This window comes from Sceloporus occidentalis, unplaced genomic scaffold (genome assembly GCF_023333645.1).
Source record: "Sceloporus occidentalis isolate IW3139 unplaced genomic scaffold, rSceOcc1.0.p SCAF_336, whole genome shotgun sequence".
Lineage (NCBI taxonomy): Eukaryota > Metazoa > Chordata > Lepidosauria > Squamata > Phrynosomatidae > Sceloporus > Sceloporus occidentalis.
In genome coordinates, this window is record NW_028317316.1 from 241,617 (window position 1) to 268,017 (window position 26,401).

The 26,401-nt window shown below is 38.4% G+C and overlaps 1 protein-coding gene across 1 annotated transcript; it reads right to left on the reverse strand.

Annotated features, from left to right (window-relative positions):
- Positions 1-5,803: 5,803 nt before the first annotated feature.
- On the reverse strand, positions 5,804-26,401 carry LOC149274321 (cytosolic 5'-nucleotidase 1A-like). The gene is made up of 6 exons (XM_089505646.1): positions 26,258-26,401; positions 20,732-20,899; positions 16,560-16,689; positions 15,907-16,029; positions 9,730-9,914; positions 5,804-6,157 (listed from the first exon to the last, which is right to left on the reverse strand). The coding sequence occupies exons 1-6, from the start codon at positions 26,399-26,401 to the stop codon at positions 5,804-5,806; spliced, it is 1,104 nt and encodes a 367-aa protein (XP_089361772.1).

Here is a 26,401-nt window from a genome sequence, read left to right on the forward strand (position 1 = left end):
AGTAATTAGGTCTTAACGTAGCATCATGACTTAGGAACTAGAACAATGTCTTTTGCTTAGTCAAAATGGCTTGTAAACACATTTAGTGGTATTTATGTACATGTAACATGAGTTTTTGTTGCTCCGTGATACCTTATAGAAACATAGACAGCCCATCTAGTTCTGCCCATTATTCCTGATATAGTGACTCCGACCTTCATCAATCCTTGGTCTTTTCTTAGATTCAGGGTGGGTTTATGCCTAGTCCACGATCTGATGGGAGGCTGTTCCATTTATCTACCACCCTCTTAGTAAAGTAAAACTTCCTTACATCACATCTAAACCCCTGACCCCCCCAGTCTTAGATTTTTACCTCTTGTTCTAATATTTTTCCTCTGAAATAAACTTCCTGTACTTTGTTAAATACATATATGTATTTAATTGTTTCTACATAATGAGATCCCTTAGTCATTCCTTACAGTATAATTTCTCTGAGCTCTCTCCAAAATGTCAATACCCTGGAGGAGAGAGGCAGGAGTTGGAAATGGAAATCCCAGCAGCAGTGGAAGTAGCGGCCTTGCACCCATGCAGAGCAGCAACACTAGATTCAACGGAGCAGCAACCATCTAGGCAGCAGCCCTGATGCTTTGGTGGGTACCACCCAAGCCCCCCAAAGTCAGACTAACGCCTCTGAAAAGGTCAAAGCCTACTTTGAGGAACTGCCTCTACCTCCTACTACAGACCCTCTAAGTTATTGGGACCAGAAAGATGGTATCTGGCCAGGCCTCTCCTTACTGGCACAGCAGTTGCTTTCATGCCCACCCACCAGTGTCCAAAGCAAGATGGTTTTCTTTGTGATAGGCAACATACTCAACCCCTAGAGAACACTTAGTGGAGCAGATGGCTTTCTTGAAAGTCAATCTTTCCAAGTTAGGTTACTCAGCACTCAATATTCAGTGTGAGTAAGGTTCTACTGCCACTGCTCTAGGGTACAATTCTTTATTTAATGTTTCATGTATTGGGAAAAATCAGTCCTGTACCAAGTGGTTGGATGTGTCTGTCTGACAGTGTCTCTGCAGCTCAGTCTACCTACCTTACTCTGAGGGATTCATTCTTTAAACATTTTCGGGGAAATTCCTTGTCCTGAAACAGCCTGTGGCTGCCAGTGCCCTACTACTATTGTTGCTGCTTCCATATTACCAAAGAGGCCATGTTTTGGGAGAAATATAGCATGCTACTGGATGGGTGTATCTGCTGTTGGTGATGGTGGTTCAGCAATGCAAAATCGAGTCTCGATCCCTTTCTAAACCTTTACATGCTACTGCTATAAGTGAAAGGTGGGTTCAGAAGGTGGCAGGCACTTCCCCCTTTGGAAACACCCCCCCTCAAATTTTGTTTCTGAATCAAAAAGGCCCTCCAAATTTCGTCCAAACCGAATGGTTGATAAAATTCATTGTCCAAAATAGAATGTAGTAGATATTGTCCAAGCTGCATTTGTGCTAAGCACATTTAAGAACATTAATCCAAATTCTATATACATCATCCATCATATATCTGTAATGTTATATGTTGTGTACATAAGTACACACCATGTACATTTGATAAAGTTACTTTTAAGAACAAAATAAAGTTTTCATTACTTTGCCTATTTTGTCACTTTTTAGTGTAGCATCTATTGACAAAAGTTATAGATTTCCTTGGGTATGAAGTATATACCTTATAAGGTGATTATGCACATATACCAAAACTACAAAAATTGTCCCCTCTTGACACCGTATCTAAAATACAAACTTTTTCAGTGGAAGTTCTAAAAGCAACTAATCATAAGTAGCAGTCCTTAAAATAATTTTTTAAACCCCTGAACTACAAGGACTAAGCTTTCTAGAATCTTCCAGATGGAAATGCAGTAGCCACTGTGTAGATTATTAGATGAGGACATTATTGTTCTACCACTCAGAATTTGTGTGCTTATACAATGTATATATGTATTTGCAGAAAGATAATAAGGCTAAGTGAGTGATGCCTTGGAAAACACCAAAGTTATAGAAAGATACAGAAAATGAAGCATTGTGCCAAATGCCATTTCATAGAGTGCCACTATGTATGAGATGCAGCAAGTAGTCCAGGACCACGTTGATAACTATGTATCGTATAATCTAAATTGACCCTGCAAGGGGTATAAACAGGAATGAGGGGACATCTGCTTAATATAAAAATGCTGAACAAGCTAACCATAATTATCGGCCATTATGGAAGCCATATGTTTTACATCACTTGCCAAAAATAATTGTCAGCAGAGTAAATGTTATTAGAATATGGAATTAATGGGACAGCTCTTTGGATCTAACATTTGTTAACTGGTTGGCCAAGTGGCTTTAATAGGTGCAATTATATATTGTGTCTTATTCCAATTTTAGCTATTAGCTGCTTTTATGTGTATATGCCGCTTTTGAACTTGTTACTCTTATTGTATTAACATACTGTACAAAAGTGTTTGATGTTATTAAGCTCATTAACAGAAGTCTTGATATTATGCACACAAAAGGATCATTGCTACCAATGGAGGGCTGGTGTCTTCTAGCCCGACGACAGGTAAATCCTCAGTAATAAACACTCACTGCCATTTATATCTACAAACACACTTACCCACGCACTCACTCTAACATACATACTTTCTCACTTACTCCTTCCCTTTCACACACACTCACTCCTTCCCTTGCTCACCCCCTTACCTCACCTTTTTTTCTCGCTACTCACACGTGGAATGTGAGGTGCTGAGCTGGTAATTATAGGCAAGGCTAACTTCCAGATAACGTGGCTCAGTTGTCCTAAATAATTAAATGATTGATTAAACGAAGGCTCCTGAGATGGAAGGGTAGCCACTGGTGGCTTCAGACAGGTATGGTAACATAGAAAGAGTCCAGGCAGGGTAGATGAAAACCTTACACACACACTAACACAGCCAGACACATTAACATACACACTAACACAACTGGACACATACACAGAGACACTCACAGACACCCATACTAACAAACACATGCACACTCACACACACAGACATCCACACTAACATACCCAGACACACAGCAACATACCCAGACGCACATGCAGCGTGACAGACAAGAAAATACCCACAGACATATGCAAAAAAAAAAAACATACCCAAACACAGATACACACACTAAAAAAACATGCACACTAACATACACAGACACATACTAGCATAGCTAAACACACACTAACAAATAAACTAACATACCCAGACACATACAACTCACTTACCACTGTGAAGCCTTAGCCTGCCCTTAACACAGCTCGCTAGATCACACATCGTGATATGAGCCCATTCTTTAATAATAATGCTGATGAATGCATACAGGTGCCAGAAAGAACAGCTCTTGTCAGAATGCCTCCTGGATTGCATGGATCCACTGGAATTCATGAAAGGGCCGACTCTTTCTGGGTATGTTGAATAAAAGGGCAAGAGTGTTTTTTGGCGACATCCACCCCAGCAGCCAATTATGCAAAAATATATATATAGATATAGCGAGGTTAACGTTATTTAGAATGTATTGATTGTATTCATTGCAATTATACTTACAATCAATATAGTTTATTTACTAAACCTACCCTGCTCTGTAAATGTATATTTCTTTCTTTTTTTCGTTATTATGTTAGTGTGTTGTATATGTTACATTGTTTACATTTCTCTTTAACAAATGGTATAAAAGTAGCCAGCTTCAGGGCCATTTCTTTTCCCTGATAAAGTAGGCGGTGACCTACAGAAAGCATAGGATTTTCTAACTAGTGAGGATTTAGTAGCAGCATTACCTTCTCACATTGCGTTCCGGATCGTATTCATCACAGACCAGCTCTGAAAAATTCTTCCTCACTTTATTTTAGTTTTTATGCTTCCCATTGGGCTAAATCGTTCATATAAAAAATTCGGATTCATACAAATTGCATAATTTGTGTCCGAATTTGTGTCTGATTTTGTCTAGTCAGGGGAAAGGACATCACTGAAAGTGAGACCATATTGTCCAGAGTTCAAATTAGGGCAAAATGACAACTCTTTCGTGACATCCTCCCTCCCGATTGAAGGATCGGAGAGGGGACGTCATTGCAAGCGCCGCCATTTGGTGGAAGTTCCCGCCGGGTTTCCGGACAAATCTAGAAGATACTATACAGAAGATAAAAGATCAAGAAGAAGATGTGGAAGTGGTCGGCAGAAAAAGAAGTGGTTGGAAGAGAAGGTAGGCAAACATTTAGGGAGCATGGAAGAGAAAGCGAACAAGAATGAGAGTGTGAGAGAGTGAATCTGGGCACCGGGTGACAAATTTCTTTCCTTTACTAAAAATGCCTCCCAAATTTTAGCTAAACCAAATAGTTTAGATTACCAAAGTAGTGTTTTGACCATCTTGGCCTTCGTGTTAGAGAAATTTGTAGCAGTTAGCTATTCCTAAACACTGGTTTAGTGAATGTACTTTTTGTATCTCTCTCTCTCTTTCACTTATTAAAATACAAATAATCACAGACAATTTATATGCATATATATATATATATATTTTATTATAGACAAAATACTAAACGTTTTAATACATTCCATCTGTTACATTCACAAAGTAGAAGACCCAAGGATTTCAACAAAATTCCATTGCACAATTTCTTTTATATGAAGGCACAAAACACAGAAAGACACTTTTCAAGGGACAATACATGACACACATTTCTTGTGGAACAATAAGTCTGACTTAGCAAACAACAAGATGACAGTGATAGTTGTTTCCAAACCTACACACTGCGAATGAAATTTAGACCGATTTTGAACATACACCATTTATTTATAGTTTAGTAGATAGCATTGTGATATAAAAATATTGTTGATATGTAAAAATCTTGAATATGCATTTATTCAGCCATCTGCAGCCTTGGCCAAAAGAAGGGGTGGGATGACTGAAAGCTTTCCTTTCTTTACATCAAAGGGGTAGATTTGCATGCACAAAAAATGGCTATTCTGTTAAAATCTTTTATAACTAAATTCAGAATTCCTAAACATTTGGAGCAGATGTGGGTCATCTTTTTTTATACTAATGCAATAAATACTGGACACTACATAAATAATAAATAAAAACAAAAGTTATTATGCCTTATTCATTCTGTAGATGCTAATCTTGCTCTTGATGTTATTCGCTTGATGATGTTCTAATGCCAAGCAATAACATCCAAATGGTCATTAAATGTTAAATATAGTTTTTCAACAATGTGAAAGGTGTGCAAAGGAGTTTTCCTTTAAAACAATGCATAGCATCATTCAGTCACATTGGATTGTTACATGATTCAAGACATTATACTAGTAAAACCAACACACATGAAAGACTAAAATGTATCTTCACATTTACTCATTTTAAAGACAACTGGTTGAGGGAGATAATAAACTTAAAATCTCCTTTAGTGTATGCAGTTTGATCCTAGCCTCAACGGACAGTAACCTTATATCTTATAAATCTGTAGGATTAGAAACCACATTTCAGTTTATTACAGTGTTAAAATAACCCAAGAACAATGCTACCGGACATCAGCCTCAGCCACTAAAAGTTGGTTTGGGCACTTATGGAAGCAGTAAGCTTGTACTAGTATAATTTTGGTGGTTTTCACGCTTGCTCTGGAGAATCACAGCACCCCTCAAACCTGTATAAAGGAAGCACAAAGCTCATTTTCCTCAAAAACAAAGAAGTCGTACATTGAGTTTACAAACTAACACACATACAGACCTGGTATATTCCTTGCAGTGAGCAAAGATGGACTTAATGGATTATCAGCTTCACTTGGTGTTTTGTGAGGCCTTCAGCTTATGTCTCTGTGCCACTCCATATGGTACATGAGCTGCAATTGTTCCCAATTCCTGAGCTCCCTCAACATGGAACATTTGGTCGTCAAAGAATATGTGAGGCCGGATCTTATCTAATAGGGGACCCTTTGGGGCTCCCGCCAAGAAGAGGGCCTCATCTGTCTCAAGTCCCCAACTACGTAACGTTTTCAGGGCACGCGCCCCAGAGCTTGCTGCACTACGTGCAGTAACTAGATATGTGCGAATGGGGCAGTTCATTCTCATCCCTTTGAGGTAGAATTTCTTCTGTAACTTCCCTAATGCTTCTAAGAAACCCTTCAAAGGACCCTAGAAAACCAAATACAAAGCAATACGTAAGGACAAACATTGCAATGAAACAGCAGAATATATCAAACCTATGGAAATTTCTCTGTCCTTACTGACCACTATAAGACTGTTTGTTAAGCGGAAACTGCATACCTCCCAACATTTCAAAATGTGACAGAGGGACCTTTTTTTTTTTTAAATCTCGCAGAACTCACCAATACAAGCAATTGCACTTTACAATGTCCCGCTTGCATCGCCACTTCATTTCTGTCAGCAAAGTCATGCATAATATAAATAACCAACACATTGAATTGAATTCCCATCAGGCTCAGCCAGACATACTGCTTCCATGATGCTGGCTGAGCGTCATGGGAAGTGCAGCAACAGTAAAGCTGAAGATGCTAGCTGTGAACTAAAATTCCCATGATTCTCAGCCAGCCAGATGTCCACCATAATGCTGGCTGAGCATCATTGGAAGAGTAGACCACAGCAGCAGAGATTTTTTTAAATTAAAAAAGGCTACTGTTAGCCTCCCTCCCAGGACCCTTACACACACCTGCCCATAAACACACATATGCACATACGCTACCTTTACACACTCACACATACACACACAAATATACACACTTACACTGCCCTTACACCCACATATACATGTACACGGCCCTTACACACACACACACATATACATGTACACTGCCCTTACACACACACATATACACTGCCCTTACACACCAGCTAACAAATATACTACTCTTACACACACTGGCCCATACACACACACAAGCTTACAAACACATACATACATATACACTGCCCTTACACCCCTTTCTCCCCATATCTTACCTTTTTCACCATCCTTCATCCTTCTTCCTTCTGCCTCCATCCTGCATCCTGTGGTGGGAGCGCGACCTTGCTTTACTGCTCCCTCATCACTACACGCGGCATAACATCATATTCCACACTCGGCATTATTTGCTGGCGCGTAGTGATTAGGGAGCAGTAAAGCGAGGTCTGAAGTGACATACCTTGCGCTCCCTAATGTTGAGCCGACTAGAGGGAGATCTTCCAGCTAGTCTGCAGCTGCTGATCGGGCGGCTCTGTGCCGACCCGCAGCTGCACCTGAGGTGAGTACGGATCTCGCCTCACCCTTCCTCTGCCCCTGCAAAGTGGGACAGAGGAAGGGATAGGTAGGACAGCGGGACAGAGATCCGAAATCGGGACTGTCCCGCCTAAATCGGGACAGTTGGGGGGCATGAAACTGGCAAAATATAATATGCTTTTTTACATAATCAAATCGATTAGTAATTGTTTTACAAATAGTTGGTTTGAAACTATTGTACACCAACAAATCTCAATTGAGAGGTACATGGATATTTTATTAATGTATGCCTTTATTTCTAAATGCCACTGAATTACAGTGGATACACAGCTACTTTGTTACATTGTGATTAGAAAGCTGGACTTCATTGACTTGCATGGTTGAATGTAGTACCTGTAATCAACCTGTAGGTCTAGAGAGGCCCTCTTGGAAACGTGGAATGTTTTTTAAAGGATGCTGCCATCTTGCGAGAGGCAAAAGCTCTCTGTAGCAGTCACAGTGGATCCTTGGATTGGTGTTCAGTGTTGCTGAATGGCTCGCTATCGAAGCATTTTAGCGTCACAGTTGAAGCTTAGGAGGCCATCATTGATCGCCTCCTAAACTACCGTATTTGCTCGATTATAAGACAAGGTTTTTTCCAGAGCAGTGTCTATGCTACTAGCAGCAGGAGAACAGGAAGCTAGCACAGTCCTCACATAACTCTACCTCCTTCCTCTGGGGGCGGGGCCAGAGAAGTTGCTCGCACAGCTGGGCCCCTGCAGAAGTCTGCGAGTGGGAGATCTGCAGTTCAGGTAAGGGGGTCGGGGAGGGTTTTTGAGTATGTGTGATTAATGGAATGAATGAGTATTTCAATGTTTGTGAATGAGTGTGTGTGTGATAGCATGGATGTGTAAGGGGGTGGTGGTGGTAGCATGGCATAGGGAGGCTGTAATCACACTACTATCATCCCCAGGTTCCAGCATGTACTGGCTGCCTTGGCTTAATAGGAGTGTGATTGCTGTTAGCATATATATATACCTCCAGAAATGCATTTTAACCCCCTATATGCCACTCAGCCCCATGATATGCCTTTTAACCCCCTATATGCCAGAGTGGCATATAGGGGTATAAGACATATCATGGGGCACAGTGGCATATAGGAGGGTATAAGACATTTCTGGAGGCAGAGTGGCATATAGCGGGTTAAAAGGCACATCATGGGGCAGAGTGGCAAATAGGGGGGTATAAGGCATTTCTGGGGGCAGAGTGGCAAGCCTGGGGGCAGATGTGCATAACTGGGGGGGCAGGTTGGCAAATAAAAGGAAATAAAATATATATATTTTTCTCATGAATTAATATTTATTAGTAAAACTTTTTTCCTATAGGGTAGTCTTATATTCAGGCTTTTTGTTTTTTTCCTAAATTAATATTTTGATTTTGGGGGGTCATCTTATAATCGAGCAAATATGGTATTTTAAAACCGGCGCCCACCGCCAGTGTGTTGGATGTTGACGCCCCAGGGAGGAGCCACACAGGGCCCCTGATGTCGATCTCGGTGTTGCTACAGCAACACAGTTTAAGCAAAGAAAGCAATCGTAGACCGCTTTCTAAGCTTGTTTAATGCCACAGCACTTCACTGATCGTTAAGGGGTTAAAGTTCCCTAAAGAACAAAAAACAAAAGCAAAAAAAGAAAGGAAAATAAACATACAAAAAAACAAAAAGCCTGATGTGCATTTCACTAAGGCATAGCTTAGCTTCGTCCTGGGGAATTCAAAAGTTCCCGGCAAAAGAATGCTGGATATTTAAACCATTAGCTCCCTGATTGGTTGTGACGCAGAGGGGGTTAGTCTATGACTTCCAAATCCCTCCTTAGTTACTAACTACGTGGATGGTTACTAACGACGTGGATATGTACACTTCACATCATCCATTGTGCTTGCATTCTACTTTATTTGGAGTGCTCAACTCGCAATATGCCTGTGGAACACCATTAATTTTAAAGTGAGCTGAACCATTAATATCAATGAGGGCACTAGTGCATATGCAGAAGCGTACTTAAGCATTCAGTAACAGCAGGCAGGGGGAGGAGACGAATAAGACAAAAGTCTCATTCCTCACCATTTCAAAATGGACTCCGGTTTGCATTTCAATTAAATTTCCCCTTTAATAAGAATGTGAACTGCCCTACGATCTCGCCTTACTCTTAATCATAGGCTCCTGTCAATTTTTTGCATCACAATGAGCTACATCAGCCTATCACAGCAGGTTTAATGAGCCTTAGGCAGCTGATTTAGGAGACTGCAGGTACTGTAAGTCTCAGAACATTGTTGTTGGGTCAAGCATTGTGTTGGTGAGCCCTGTCCCCCTTGAAATGTCCCTGACTGTGACATCTGAATCTTAAGAAGAAGCAGTTACTGCAACATATAGTAGACAATTATAAATCCGCGTTGGGCATGGACATCTTAGTATGCATGAATACTGATGAATGCGTCAGATTTTCGATAGCAGTACCTGTGCCAGCGGCTTGTTCTCATATGCCTTCTCATGCTCAAAGAATTTGTCCAGCCCATGCTCTTTCACTATCTGCTCCGACTCATCTGAGAAGAGTACAGCATCTCCGTCAAAAGCCACACGCAGCTGTTCTTCTTGTATGGACACATTTTGACTAGGGTTAAAGATGGTTGCAGCTGCTATACCTGAGCCAGGAAGAGAAGGTAATTAGAGGCTGAAATCTATATCTGAGATTGATAAAAAAGACTTTACATTATCTATCCCTATCTGGCGAAACAGTGGCCCAAGGTGACTAGATGCACACAAAAATGATAGCAGATAGCAATATCTTGTTCCATCCCATTCACTAATATGGGATGGATACATGAGGTGGAAATGGTATACACACAAACAGAGTTCCGTATTCACATATATAGCTTTTTATTATATATATATAGTTTTTATCTGTACACACTTACATACATTTATTAAAAAATGGAAAGTCAAATCCAGAATACGAGAAACCAACATATGAAATGTAATGCTGTTTGGCAAATAAACGCACAGTTTTCTATTATAGCAACAATTATAGCCTGAAATAAACAATTCTTTTAAAAACCCACATTTTCAAATGTTGTCTGCTTTAGAAATGCTAAAATGTTGCTAATATTTTGATTTAATGCTGGTCTACTTTGGGAGCAGGAATGACACAGAAATCTCTGACCTCTGCGAACGTCCTTTGATCTCCAGATGGTGAGGAATGGCTTCCATCTCCACCCATTCACCACCTGATTCCAGCTTCTTACAGCTTTTTCCGACCATGACTCCCTGACTCCAACTTTCCAGATACTGCCCCAGGTCATATCCAGCTCTTTCCACTTCTGGCTATCACTTTTAAGTTGGAGAGCTTCCCAGTGAAAGACACCTGGGACCTTCCCATGTATGAAAATAAGTAATAGAGATAATAGGGCTTAAAATGGAGTTTTGAGCTCGGAAGCATGTATTTTAGGAATACACAAAACAGAAAAATGCAAAAAGATGTGGAACCAGTGGTTAAAAAAACAGGACTATAGATAATCATGTTTTATATATAGTCCTCATTTGATGGCGGATGAGAACCATTTGGCCCATCTAGTATGCAAGCCTTAATCAGTAATTTGTCTTGTCATAGATTATGCCTATCCTATGCATGTTTACATTCCCTGATTGTATTAATCTCTTTTACTTCTTCTAGGAAGCTTTTTCCCTTTTTATTAAAAAGCTTTGTCCTTTATACCATCATATATTTCCACAGGTTTTAGTTTTATCTGATGCTTGTGCTTTTTTTGCTCTTTGTTTTTTTAAGTTCCCTTTGATCGTTCTTGCTATTGTGAGCCACAGGGAGAAGACATATCCTGTTTCCTCTCTGGTTCACATTCTTGAACTTGAATTTACTGTAAATGCTAATATTTCTTTGTGGATTATGCCAAGATAACAGTGTTATTTCTCGTATATATTAAAATTGCAATAACTTTATTTGAAGCTGCTGATTCTGTTAATATGAAAAATAGGTAAAACACCATGTAAAAGACGTTCGTGATTTGTGCCATCTTGCTTTGATTCTATAAACATCCATTGGTCTGCAGACCTTCTAAACTTAATTGCTATAGGATCATATTGTGTAGTGACCAACTTGTGAGTTGCAAATAGGTTTTACCCATTGGCAGATAGACAGGATTATTAATAAACATGTGATTCAAGATGAAGCAGGGGTTTCATATGCACATTTATGCTCACACACAATTACACACACATCTATGCTAACACACACATGCACATCTGAGTTTAGACACATACACATATATGCTAACACACACTTTCATATTCATGCTCATACATACAAACACTTTCACATACAGATTATTGTTAACACACACCTATACATGCATGCACACATACACTAATACATAGACATTCATGCATACATACACGTATACATACACATTCATTCAGTGCTCACATACACTTATATTTAAGACATTTATGCTCACATACACTTATACATACCCATTTATGCCTACATACATACATACAAGCATGCATTTTGGGGTCTGCTGTGTCTTTAAGGCGCGTTTTGCCATTTAATGAAGTCTATGGAGTCTATTACATTACATTATATTTATTTATGATGCGCCGGCCGATTCCGCAGTGCTGTTACATTCATTAGTGTCCATAGCATAAATAGGCCATTTGGGGAGATCAAAGATATCCCTTGTAACCAGAAGATTGTGCGCCTGGACAACTGAGGGGATTAATCGTCTGAGAGGGTGACCTGCCACTGGTTTTGTACCAGGGGGACTGCTGCCTAGGCCAGGGTACATCACTATGAATGATTTTTCCAAAGCTGCATTTATGTAAAAATACATTACATTCAGCAGAGTAAGAGAAACAGCATCTTTAGATCAATTGTAGCCCAGAGCAGCATGTGCCCACATATGGAGGTTTTTCTTATAAATTGCAGGGCATCTGTTGCAGCCCTCAGATATCAATCCAACACATAGAAAGTAACAATTTACAATGCATACACAATAGTGCATACAATGATACATTTTATAAGATGTTTGTGCCACCGTGGAGTAAAAGTCACTAAAATCAAACAGGATTGGTTTGTGAATTTATATCTAATGTTAAACAACATATCTGATATACCACTACCATGTGAATTTTTTTTGCACAGGCATATATAATATATATTATATTTATATTATAGAAACATAAAAATGAAAAACTAGGACGCATGCAAAAAAGAGGGATACACAGAAAAATACACACATGACACCATCACCCACAGATCAATATCACCTCTAATTAAAACCATACTCATTATGGTGAATACACAGATCTCCAATAATAGACACCCTAAGGGAACGCTCTCAAATGATTATGAGTGCTCAAAATTGAGCTAATGATCTGACTAATGGCATCATTAATTCAATTTTCTTACACACATGTATTGCCCCCTGGAGTTAACGGCTGTATAAAGTAGTAAGACTGTATACAAATTACCAACTTAATCTGTGTATATATATATATATATATATATATACCAAGACTGGTGGACAAGTCTAGTTCCAGTAAATAGAGAGACAGAGTAAAGGATATAATAAAGCTCTTTAATATTCATTCTTTTAGCTGGAAAAACACACACTTACCTTCTTTCTTTACACCAGTTTTGGCTGAATCCACTGAAATTAAGGGGAGTGCTTTCTGTACAAGGCCGGGAGATGTCTTCTTAGGCCACCGGGAATTCTTGCTCAGCCAGTGCTGGCAGTGAATACACTGCAAAGGTGCACTGGTAAGCAGGAGATCTACTTCAACATTGGATCTGGGGTCCAGACACAATGCAAATGCATGGAGCCGATTCTGCTGAATTGCACTGGGGTAAAAAAAAACCATTAACGGGGCCACTCAGCTGTCAATAAAAGTGTATGAAGTGCCGAATGATATTAATCCAGTGAGGATTATGTACATAAAGTGATTCTGGTGCAAAAGTATGACGCCGCCTTATTGCTATAGTGCGGCATGGAGTGTTCCTGCTGATAAGAAGACTTTATACTTTGCACCGGAATCACTCTTGATATACTAATAGGTACCTGATCCACTGGTGGGCTCTAATTTGGTAACATATTTATGGTTGGTTCAGTGTTTCTCTGGGAAACATTTAAGCAGTCATACGGCAAAGTCAGGAAGCCGTGGGCCTGACTCAGTTACTGCTCTAAAGGTTAACCAGATTTAATGGGCTTGATTAAATGACCTGACTGACCCTTAATTGGCCTCAACAGAGTAACAAAAATACAGTAAACAATTCAGCAACTTGACAGTCGTACATTCTACGATACAAATGATATGTACACATACATATCACCACTATTTAACAAAATCAGTTACCAATCACACTGCTCAAATAAAGGTTTAAAAAATGTAATATGTTAAAATAACAAATGGAGATTGATAATTTCTATAGATTGAAAAACGAAAAACTAAAAACACCCAAAAAACACGTGTAAGGTGTAATTTCTATAGATGCAGTATTTGTGATACGTGAAAAAATCTATTATGAGTAATTTACCATGCAACGATACCCACTGCAATTTATCCAAGTATTGGCGTTAGCATAAGAACTGAACATGCTCTATTGTGTTTTTAATGTATATACTGTCAGCAAAATCACAGTGCTTTACTGTGGGATTAAAACATAATAATTGATACTAGACTTGTGCCGAACATGGTGGCGGCAAAACGTATACAAAGACACACAACATGAAGAATATTCGTCTTTGTCTTCGTACACTTTGTCTCCCTGGTCCCTTCCCCATCTAGCCTACCTTACCCTATTACAAAGCTAACTCACTAAAATGGTGCTCTATCTATTAAGTGTTCATTTTTTTCTTTGGGATTCAAGTACATAGCATATGGGTTAATATATTTTATAAACATGTAAGCTACCTATGTCCATATATAGTCCTCTCTCTTTTGAATGCCAAAAACTATAGACCATGATTGACAAGAACGGATGCACTGCACAGAACATCAGTCTTAGCAGTTATTGCCTTTCATTCTGCATGTCCTGGCACTAAAACATGGTACTGATCTTGACACAGGAAAGACTACATCTGACACCAGGATCACCTCCCCCAAGTAAATCCCCAGGTCCCCATGGTAAGTATTTATAGACCCTTGAGAGGTGAAGGCGATACTGAAGGGGTCATGTATATCTGAACCTAGTATCATAAGGTTACATACAGCTGTTCAGTGTGTCAGTGATATTGTGCCATTGGTGTGTCTCCTCTTGTTTTTAAGGAATATAGAAGTAAAGAACTAATTTTAAGATGAGCCTGAGCTCAGCAACTTTTTTGTGAGCGCAATATCACCCCCTCCCCTGAATTTTTAATTATTTGGATAATCTGTACTATATTGTTTTGGATTTTTCTTTTTGTACAAGTGCCCCATTGTGTATTAATTAGATAATTTTTTTGGGCAGCGGCTATACATTAGGAGAGTACGATATATTATATCTCATTTATTTTTTTGGGCTTCCACTGATACTGGAATACATTTATTATTTTTTATAATTTTTTTCCACCTTTTTTTGAGAACAGGAAAATGTAAAAAATATATATATTTTTCCAGTTGGTGCTTAAAAGCTTTTCAATCTACTTCTTAGATGACGTTCTTTTGCGTATAGTTCATTCCCTCAATGGTCTGGAAAGGGCTTTGGATTAACCAAAATGACTTTCCTGGCCCCTTGACATTCGTGCTCCGCGAATCCCCTGTGATATGAACACAGAATACATAAAAAAGTTCACGCTGATTTGTGTTCTATTTCCCATAACCTTGTTTCACCCAGTGAAATCATCACTAGAGGGATAAACACAAAAAGGAGCCCCATGCCTGGGGAACACGTGACTGACTAAAAAATGTGGAAACTTATTTACACTACTTTAACTGAGCCAGATGGTCTAGTTGATATTTGAAATTATAACGTCTGCATTTTGTTCCCATTTTAACAAAACTAACTGTAATTATAAGAGAAGAACTTTCAATTATCATGGAACTTTATGGAATGCTATGTATACCTTCAATGAGAATGACAGAAGCCAATATTCTCATTCTTCCTCTGAGAATGATGTTGTAAAGACTCTGGTCTGTACATATTCCAAACCAATTCAGAACATTCTGAAGTATTCCAATATCAATATATTCTTTGTTTACTACAATGGCTGTTATACAGTATGCAGCATTATTATTAGTATGATGCAGCAACAAAGCCTAGGCATGTAAAATCACTTGTATTATAGTGGTTAATATACTTAAGACATATATAAGGAGAGAATAAACTGTTGGTGCAGTTTTAATATCTATCCATCACAGTAGATTTTATCAAAGTTTCCAAGTCCTGCCCAATAGTGCAGACTTTCTTTTTTTTCCTCATTTTAGCTCTGGTGTAAAACATAAACTTTGATAGATTGACCCATCTGAACTGTGAAGCTTTGAACCCCTTTTCAAAAATATAGTTCACTCACCCTCCTCTATGGCTTCTTGCACTTTCTCTCCATCTGAGGAGAGGTATAGATTGGTGTCATATGCCTTCAGGTAGCCAATAGGGCTTTTGTGAACTGTGAAGCTTTGAACCCCTTTTCAAAAATATAGTTCACTCACCCTCCTCTATGGCTTCTTGCACTTTCTCTCCATCTGAGGAGAGGTATAGATTGGTGTCATATGCCTTCAGGTAGCCAATAGGGCTTTTGCCTCCGGTCATGCAGAAACGTTCAATGAAAAGGTCTGGGTTAAAAGAGCAAACAATTGAAATATCACAGAACATGCTAATACATTCATTCTTACACCTGCGGAGGGAGACATGTATAGGAAAAGGATCCACCTCTGTATGAACTCCCAGAGCCCCACACTCTTCAGGACAGAAGCCAAAACCCCCAGTCCACTTTATCAAACTCTATCAAGAGAACAGGCTGGTTAGTCCGCCTCACCTGATGTTTAGCGTTAAGTTATCTTATGGTGTTGGCTCCCTGCCTAAGACTAGTCCAGTTTGATCAGTGTGCATGAGATACTATAAGAATCTTCAGGTTTACGTTGTGTAGCAAGAGTTTTCACCCACCTCTACCTGTAAGCTGTGCCTATTTCTCTACCTTGTTGTAGATCTAAAGATTGTGCCTCACCAATGCACAGCTATATTATGGAGTAAAAACACAAGGGGCCATTTTAGAACCAAAATGAGCCTGAGATATAATAACAAGCTATACAAGTCAATGTTATGCCATTGCCAACCCTAATACACATTGTATATATTTGCTTACTGTAATGGTTTATGGTGTTAATAAGCCTCACTCCCACTTGCGCATGATTATTGGTCATAAGAACTATGTCAAATAAGTCTTCACTGTCTGGGTAGAGTTCACGAAGTTGGGCGTTGACAGCTTCCAGGGCCTGAAACAGAAAGAAGGATAATGCTTTAGGCGCAAAGCACAGGACAAAATATTCAATACAGACGGTGAAACAGGGTTCTGCTAAACCCCAAATCTAGCACTGGAGTGGGTGTCGGCCAGCGGCCCATCAGCCATTTGCCCAGTGTGCCAGGTGGCCAGTCTGGCCTACTTGAAAAGCTCAACTTCTAAAAAGTTCTCTAACTAAATCCACTAAGAAAAAAGTGTTCCTCTTTTGGCCTTTAAGGTTTGAACATTTTTATTGTTTTCCAGGTTATTACAATTATTGTTAATCAAACAACCAATCAGTATAAAGGGGAGATTCGCATCAAGAGTTCTTGAAAAAAGAAGAAATAATGCATAATATTTTTGGAATCATTACATGTGTTTTTGCATATTTTACTAACATGAGTCCAAGATTATAAAGGTGTAATAAATATGGTATGTTCAACCAGCACCTCACTTGTGGTTTATGTTTGATTGTTTGTTCCAATCGTTTGCCTCTGCTGGAGACATTCTTGTAAGATCTCTGTTGTTGTTTGAGCCAAGAAAGGAAAACATTTCTCAATTTTTTCTCTCTCTTTTTAAAGTATAGGCCCCTTAGTTCACTGGGTTAAGTACATTTAAGATGGCTTTACTATTCACATGTTTCAAACTTTAAAAATACTAGCTAACTCTGTAAAAAACCCCAAAATACCCCATCCCACCCATGAGGTAAGTGGTTCATCTAGTTGCCCCTTTGGTTAAAGAAACCCAGAGAGTTCGTAGGTATGAACACTTCTTCTGCATAGCAAATACCTTGGGGTAGAGAAAGAGGCAAATGCATATGGGTTAATTATGCAGATTACATCCATGCATTTGCAAAGGGACCACATGAAAATTAAAGTGCATATTATGGTTGGACTGTCCTTTTAAACTTTACTGGAGAGGGCACTGAGAAATCAGCACTGTAGTTTTTTACTTTAAAGTGACAGAAGATGTCTCTATTGTGTATGGAATGCTTGGACTGCGAGGGTTGGGTGGTCATGTGACCACTAAATGAGGTTGTATTAGGAGAAGCTGTGAAGTGGGAGAGCAGCAGGCACAACAATATCCAGTGTTACACTTTGTAGATGGTGAGGTGTTACATCTACTGACTAAGATTGTTAATATCTCTTTGAAACTGTGAGCATCATAAATAAACCTGAAATTCCAAGCACCAGTTTGTGTAATTTTTTTTTTTTTTACATGTAGTCATAGCCTAATTTTGTAACAGCATCTTGAGAGATCTAGAACAGGCCAATATAATGTACCAGAACAGCTGGAGATATTCAGTTCACCCCCACAAGCCCTAACATCGCTAGGACAGGAAGTGGAATTTGATGAAAAAGGGTTCAGTTAACAGAATTGTACTCACATTTAAAGACATAAAAATATGCTTTTTTATCAGTATTTTCTTAATGTTCAGGTACTGGAACTTTAACCTGCGTATGCATAAGAACCCTGAACTAGCGCTTACTTTACAGAACATCGCCTTGGCCAAGTGGGTAAAAAGACATCAATCTAATGAGTAATAGGACATTTCCTTGGTGTAATCAATGATAGTTGGAAAGAATTGATTAAGAGCTTTGATATCTCACTAATAGTGGGAACAAATACAAACTGTTGTGGAAGTAACTAAATGATTACTAACAGGTAATGCAAAATGTGGGAGAAACACAGATAAGCAGGTATACAGTGTCCATCCAAACTTAAGGGCATGAAGAGTATAAACCAAGAAATGTGTGAAAAAAGAATAGTTAGGTAGATAACCTGTCCAAAGCTGGCAGAAGACAGCTCCAGGCCAAAGTTATAATTATTTCTGGTAGTTATTTTTATATAATAGTTGGGATATTACATTTGCATCTATGCTTCTATGATATAAGTTATTTTGTGAGTGTTAGCATGTAAGAGCATGCAACCTTAGTCGTGTTCGGTCAATCAATTTAACCTTTAGGCCCACTAACCACTAACCTTAATAGGTCAAAAAGTGTTCTCTGGTTAGACCTTGCAGCCAAACTTTTTTTAAAAACTTAAAAGACACCATACTGCTACCATACTTTCGGATTCCTTATTAAATGACACCCGTCATTACTATGTCCTGTCTAGTCAGGAGCCCCTAAAAGCTAGAGTGATATGCGCATTGGATAGAAATGAACTGCTCCCCTTTTTTTTTTTTTATATAAAATGTGGTGCTAATTTACTTATATTTCATGAAACAATACTTATATATCTATGAGGTGTGTGTGTGGCTGAGATGTATGACATCATTTGATTGGGAATCTTGTGTGTGTTAGTTCCGCTGATGAAGTTGGTGGGGAATTATTATATACCGTAATAATAAGGGGAGATGAGTATATTTAGTTCTCCTGTTTTGACTTTGAAGACAGGATTTAAATCAATACAGGGGTTCTGTCTATATTCAAGGATGCCACCCATCCCCCAACTATAATCCTTGACATCCATTAGGAGCCTGTAGCTTTATTTTCCCTGTTATACATGCTGCTGAGTTGCATTCTTCAAGGTTCAGTGTATCATTTGTCACCAAGCTTGTGCGCACAAGACCTTAGTCACTGTATCTGTGGCCTTTAACTCTTCTTAATTATGACTCGGCCATTAACTAAAGACACATTTGTATCCAAGGTCACCTAATGTTCCCATTCCCAGAAATTTTCTGCACACGCCAACTAAGAAAAATTAGATGGAACGTTGCTCTTAAGTGATAAATATGTCTGGGATAAATTTTAATCAACATCATTATTTGGTTATTATTATTATTATTATTAATCATTATTGCAGACAAAAGTCCTGCATATATGAACATGTTTTATGCCTCATTATATACAAAAAAAAAATATATATTTCTGCCAAGGTATAATTATGTATGCTTTAGGGCTGTACTTGCTATAGACTTTTTTGGTGGCATATGTGGTTCAAATATTTCTGCTGTATATATCTGTCTACTTTTAACCCATGCGCAAGAGCACATTTTAACAATGTGGCATTCACTTTTGAATCTCTGATGCAATAACTTTTATGAACTCATCATCATTCTGGCTGAGGGTTACGGACGTTGTAATCTACAAAAGCTCATCTGCCTATTCATTTAAATTGAAACCAATAGAAATATAAACTTATAAGTGTATTATTTGACAAGGGGAACACATGTTACTGTCACAGTATCAAAAACCTGCATGTTAGGAGATGCTTATGTATGCTTGGACCAGATATTCTAACATGATTGCCTGCTAGCATGGCAATAAGGTTGTAAAAGAAAAAAATAAAATAGGGATAATAGCCTACTTAGAATTAGTCTGATAATGATATATAAGTACATGTACATATATAAGTACATGTTTGTAAATATGCGCTTGCTTTGTGTGGACCTCCAAATTCTTCCATACATTTTGAACAATATTTTTTTTATAGATAGTTTTGTTGTAGTATTGTTATGCCATAACATTCTGCACTCTGCACTAAACATAATATATGTGTTGTGTGTGTGGCTGAGTGTGATCTCTGTGACTGATAATACTATATGTGCGTGGTACAGTGAGATCTTTGTGGCGGACAGTGGTGTGTGCTGTGTAGCTGAGAAGGGTGTCTATGGCTGAGAGTAGTGTCTGTGTGAGTGAAGGTGATCCCTGTGAGAGCTAAGTGGAACGCAGGTCACACTCCCTAAATTAGGGACTTCCATGAAAATCACAATGAGTCGCAACGCTACATTGAGACAATGTTGAAGAAAAAGAGTGCCAGCATGTTGACAGCTGATGTTTTGTGAGGTCGGCTGTCTATCATGCAGCGCGCCCCCTTGCCAGCCCCCCTTCAATAAAAAAATATATAATTAAAAAAACCAAAAAACTATTACTGTACTTGTGAGATGTTACTTCAGTGACACCTATCCTATTATTATCTATATGCAAAAATAGCATATATATCACAAGGGAGAGGTTGTATTACAACACAGAGGTTGAGGACTATTCTTTTGTGCTAGGGGCCTTCACATAAATGTAGGTGGCGTGACATACCTTCACAAAACGGAATGCAGCACCAGGTTTCAATGGCTCATTTTCGTGTTTCAGTTGATATCGGACATATTCCTCCAGACCTTGTTCTCTGAACACCCGCTGCTCTTCTTCCATGAGGAATAGTGCACGGGATGACACTGCAATCGTGATGGCATTGTGAGGTTTTGGCTGCAAAATAGGAAAGGGAAGTATTATGTAAATACATTAACATTTAATTTATACACTTCCAGGGCATTCTCCCCTAGAGCCCCTGCCAGCACCTGTCTTACTCTATGACACGATGACCTGCTAAAACCAGTAACATGCCATTAGGAGAAAGGAACACGGCCAAGATGTTCTGCAGGAGCGCCTTGGGAGGATAAGGGTACAGGCAGTTCTTTGAAAGAGACGGCTGGAAATAAAATGACTGTTCCCTTAGAGCTAATTATTTATTTCCTCTTGAAATATGCCTGGATGCAATGCTTTGGATGAAAAAATCCATCTGTACTAATCAGAGGACTGTATTATATCCCCATGTGCAATATTTACTGTACATTGGTACTTTATTAAGTTTTGAGTATTAAACATATTTTTAATATACCATCTTCTTTAGAGAGGGTGCCATGTACATTAAACAGTCCCTTTAAATGAGCATCTTAGATACACCCATATAACTATAGGGTATTACTATAGCCCGGTGATATATTTAGTTGTTTGCAAGGAGTCTATTTAACGTTATCTTCTTATTTATAAAAGTATTTTACCTGGTAACCAATTTTGCACACACACAAAAAAAACCTCCCATTAAATATATCCTGACCCCATATCTACACAGTCCTTTATGTTTGGGTGTTGTTTAAATGTGTATGATGTCAAGTGTGTCTTCAATAAACCTCCTAAACTAATTTCCCTAAAAAAACCACAAAAAAACAATGATGACTGCTCATTAAAAATAATTCTCATTGTGAAACCAGATAAGTTCACGAGTACTTTTATCACGACGATAAAGGGTATTATTTTGCATTTACTAGCTTTGAAGTGGTGGTCTGGTGATCCCTTACATACTTTCTAAATTAACGTTTGTGTTATTTAATATCTGTCAAAGCATAACTATTTTAGCACCATGAAGTTGTGCAACATCTTACAGGGATTATGCTTATGGCAATAATGATCACAACATACCCATACATTTTGGGAAATTTTACATTTTGAAAAAAGAGAACATCAGGAAGATGGCTACAATTTGCAAACTAATGTATATGACAAAATAACGCCGTACACACGCAAAAAAAAATGATGAATAGTTTTGTTTTTGTACAACACTGCCAGGTTCACACAATGATATGGGGCTACACTATTCAAATGTGAGGCAGTTTTAGGGGAAAAGGGAGGGCTGGCAACTTCATTTTGGGGAGCAAGTCCAGCACAGAATCTCTCATCTGCACCACACACTCATTATCCAGTCCACATTGTAAAGGCTACCTTGGTTCCTTAGACAGCAGGTAGATATATATAACATTTCAAAAGGTCTTAAGTGGTGACCCCAAATCAGAGCAGCCCAGAAGAAACAGCCACCAAGATGCATGAGGGTTTGTGATTCCATACTTTACTGCATGTCTAGGTACTGTCCAATGGGAAATGCGATTATGAATGAAACAACAAAAACAGTAAGCAAGTATGGTGGACATATTATGCAATATGCCAAAAAGGAACCAAAATGGAGGAGAATAACACATGTTTGTGTTTCTACCCAGATATGTAGGACCTCTTGCAGTTAGAAGGCACTTGAGGTCAATCAACAGTAAATACAACCGACTGATTTTTGTAGAAAATGGTTAGTATCAACCCTCTTTACGTGACAGGCGGCACTGAGAAACCGCCTGGGTCTTAAACAAGGCATTGCTGCAATGGTTGGTCTGCAGGTCATTAGCAAGAGCTAGCAAGTAGTACTCACAGGTTCATAATAATCCTCGAGGTGTGGTAATATTGAGGTACAACCATTTTACAATACATTGTTCAACAACGATTAGTGCAGTACACCATTTTAAATGGTGAAATATTCTCCCATCGATTCACATTCACTTGACTGCAGCAATGTCGAGTGGATGCGAGTTGTTGAAGCCAAGCAAATCTAGAATTTATTAATAAATAGATTAATTGATAAATCAATAAACTAAATGAGTTGCATACTTCAAATCTATTTAGGCCACTAGTGTGCTGATGAATAATAATACACTCCTGCGCAAACAGTGGCCATTTTTCAATCCTTTTTTTGTATTAGGTTTTAATTTTACTTATTGTAGGGCGCTTTCTTTATTATTTTATTTTGGACTGATTCTTTCCTTAGGCTTTCATGATCATTGATGTATGCCATTTCAAGTAAGGTAAAATATATTTGAAAGGTTGAACACTTAAGGGCTTAGAGGTCGGAGAGTAGGTAGGGCCTTTTTATTTTGTTTAAATGCTTTTTTCCCCCCCAACCACTTTTATCCATCAGCAAAGAAGGGGGATGCATGGGAGGGCTCTGTACCTTCCATATTTTAATCGACTTAACCTTTGTCCGATTCCCAGCTGGAATTTAGTAATAAAACTAACCAATGTGAAGAGCAAGACAACCCTATATAATGCATTAATAAAACCGAGATATGGTTTTCAAGCACCCTCTGCTTATTAATTATGATCAGGATAGCTATTCAAGTTGCAGGAGAAGCTCACTGGGGTTGGGGTTCTTGCAGCATCAAGAATATATATATATATATTTTTTTTTATTTTTTTTATACTAAAATACAGTTATATATAGTAAGGTGAACACACCTTAAAACAACATATAACTTGTATGGGTGCATTAAGTGACAGAGAAGAAAATTAGATTTAAACAACCACATACCAATAATGCAAAATATGCATTGGTCATTCACACAGGAAAATCCCTAGTGCTTAAGGGGTTAATGGTTTGTCTAGCTAGAACAATGCCTTTATGTATTTGATATGTTCGCTGTAGCGAGGTATAATCCAAACAAGAATCAGTAATTGATTTATATTATTTGTATGTATGATAATTAATGTGTAAGTGTTTGTGTGTCAGCATAGATATCTATGTGTAAGTATGTGAGCATATAGGTGTATGTGTAAGTGTCTGTGTATGAACATGTATGTGTAAGTGGTGTGAGATGGAGTGTCGAACACCTTGAATATATGTATTGTAGTAAGCGCTGCATAAATTGTTGGCGCTATATAAATAAAAGATAATAATAATAATCCACTACCCTTTCATTAAAGTAACATTTCCTGACGTTACTTTTCATCCTTTGCCCCTCTATCTTAAGACTATGCCTTCTTGTTGTGGTAGTATTTGTCCCTTTAAATAAACTATTTTTCTTGCTGAATCTTTAAGTATTTACATTTTTCTGTCATATCTCTTCTGTCACGTCTTTCTTCCCGGCTATATATGTTAAGATCCTTTAACCTGTCCTGGTAAATTTTATCCCTCAAGGAACATCAACCCTGTTGCAAATTTTTGTGTCGCCAGCAAAAAGACATACCTTCCATCAAGCCCATCTGCAATATCACTAAAAAAATATTAAACAGAATGGGTGCAAGTACAGTTCCCTGAGATATCCCACTGCACCCCCTTGATCAATTACTTTAGTCACCCAATCAAAATAATCAATAAGATTCGTTTGGCATGATCTTCCTGAGGTAAACCCATGTTGTTTTTGATCTTGAAACCCATGTGACTTCAGATGTTCAACAATCCTTTCCTTTAACATTGTTTCCATTAATTACCCCACTACAGATGTAAGACTAACTGGCCTGAAGTTGCCCAACTAGTCACTACTGCCTTTTTATGTGAATAGGAACAACATTCGTTAATTTACAATACTCCGGGACGACTCCCGTTGACAATGGCAGTAAGCTAGACCTTTATCCTCTTCTATATGCCTTCCTTGTTTTGTTTTTAATCTTACCACTCCTTGTTTTACTTTCTTTTTCTCATTTATATATCTTTTTTACTGACAGGGCAATTCTCTCTTCTGCGTGTGATTCAGCAGCTCTTATAACTTGCTTTGCTTCTTTCTGCCTAATCTTATAGATCTGTCTATTTTCCTCACTTCGGGTTTTTTTGTATTTACTAAAGGCTAACTTCTTGTTTTTTTTACTATTGTGGTCAAACTATTGTTTTTTTTGCAATTTCTTTGAGCATTTGAACAAATTCTGACCTTGAATTTGCTGGGACGTCCACTCCCAGGAAGATTGGCAACTGGCTTGAACTATCTTGTTTTCCCACTTTTGAATAATCTATCTCGCTGTAGAATGATGGACTTTAAGTTGTTTAGAAATGGCCTTATAACCCTTCTCAGATTGATGTTCAGCAACAATTGCTTCTCTAGGATCATTGATGTCTTTCCTCCTTGGCATTGTGTTAACATACACCTAAATGCTCCATACCAGCAAAATGCTAAAACTTTGGCTTTTATAGGTGGTTAAACTTCCTGATGATCAATTAATCAAGAGCATTTGATTAGCAGGACCTGTCTGCAACTGAGCATCTTAATTCTTATGGAAGCTGTAAGGGTGTATTTATTTTTTCACACATGGCTTCTTCATTTTGGCTTTATTTTTGTTGAATGAATCATGACACGTAATATGTAATATGCTATGGTATAAAAAACCATAGACTTCAAAGAGGGTGTACTTTCTTTTTTTACACAACTGGATGTGTATATATATATATATATATATATATGTGTGTGTGTGTGTGTGTGTGTGTTAATACGGCTACCCCAAACTACAGTGTGTGTGTGTTAGAAACAGTGTCAGAGATCAGTGACCCCAGATGCACACCCAGGTTACATCCCCTGATAATCACTCATCTGAAGGTAATTTTCTCATTTGTAGTCCAATGAGAACAGAAGAATGGTTTCTGTCACTGTCAATTTCAATACACACACACACACACATATATATACACAGCATATATACAGACACACACAGCATATATGCATACACACACAGCATACATACAGACACACACACACAGCATATTTACAGATACACAGCATATAAACAGACACACACAGCATATATACAGATACGCAACATATATACAGACACACGCAGTATATATGTAGACACACACATATATACAAATACACAGCATATATATATCTATATATACAGACACACACATCATATATAGAGAGACACACAGCATATATACAGACACACACAGCATATATTCACACACACGCCCCACTTCCACTAGGAATTTATTATGCCTTTATAGATACATGCAGGCAGTGGAGTAAATAAGAAATTCTGTAGTTTTAGCAGGGTCTCTAAGCACATATACCCAAGTGTAAAGGTGATCTGGGCACTTGCCTCTCTCTTGCCCTTTAGCTGACTCTCTGCAGGTAGGTTACTCAAATTAAAAAACACAGCAGCAAAAATGAACTAAAAATGCTGCATGCAATGCAGGGTACTTGAATCCTACTGCCATAGGCAATGTATATGAGTGGACAGTTATGGGGTATATGCAGTACATACCAATTTGGGTTTCTTGGTAGGAGTCAGGTTGTTATAGAAAGCTCTGGCCTCTTCCACTGTCTGCTTTTCTTGCAGGTTTTGAGCTGGGATTTTGCTGTCTTGCTGGGATCCTCCCTCAGCTGTTTCCCCAGAGCCAGGCAGCAT

What these genes read in the sequence shown, in the direction of transcription:
- LOC149274321 (XM_089505646.1), bottom strand. Translation starts at nt 26,401, where the DNA reads ATGCTGCCTGGCTCTGGGGAAACAGCTGAGGGAGGATCCCAGCAAGAC. An exon ending in CTGCATTCCGTTTTGTGAAG is followed by an intron (nt 16,690 to 20,731) that starts GTATGTCACGCC and finishes TTTCTGTTTCAG; the next exon opens with GCCCTGGAAGCTGTCAACGC. An exon ending in TAACACCATAAACCATTACA is followed by an intron (nt 16,030 to 16,559) that starts GTAAGCAAATAT and finishes CTTTTAACCCAG; the next exon opens with ACCTTTTCATTGAACGTTTC.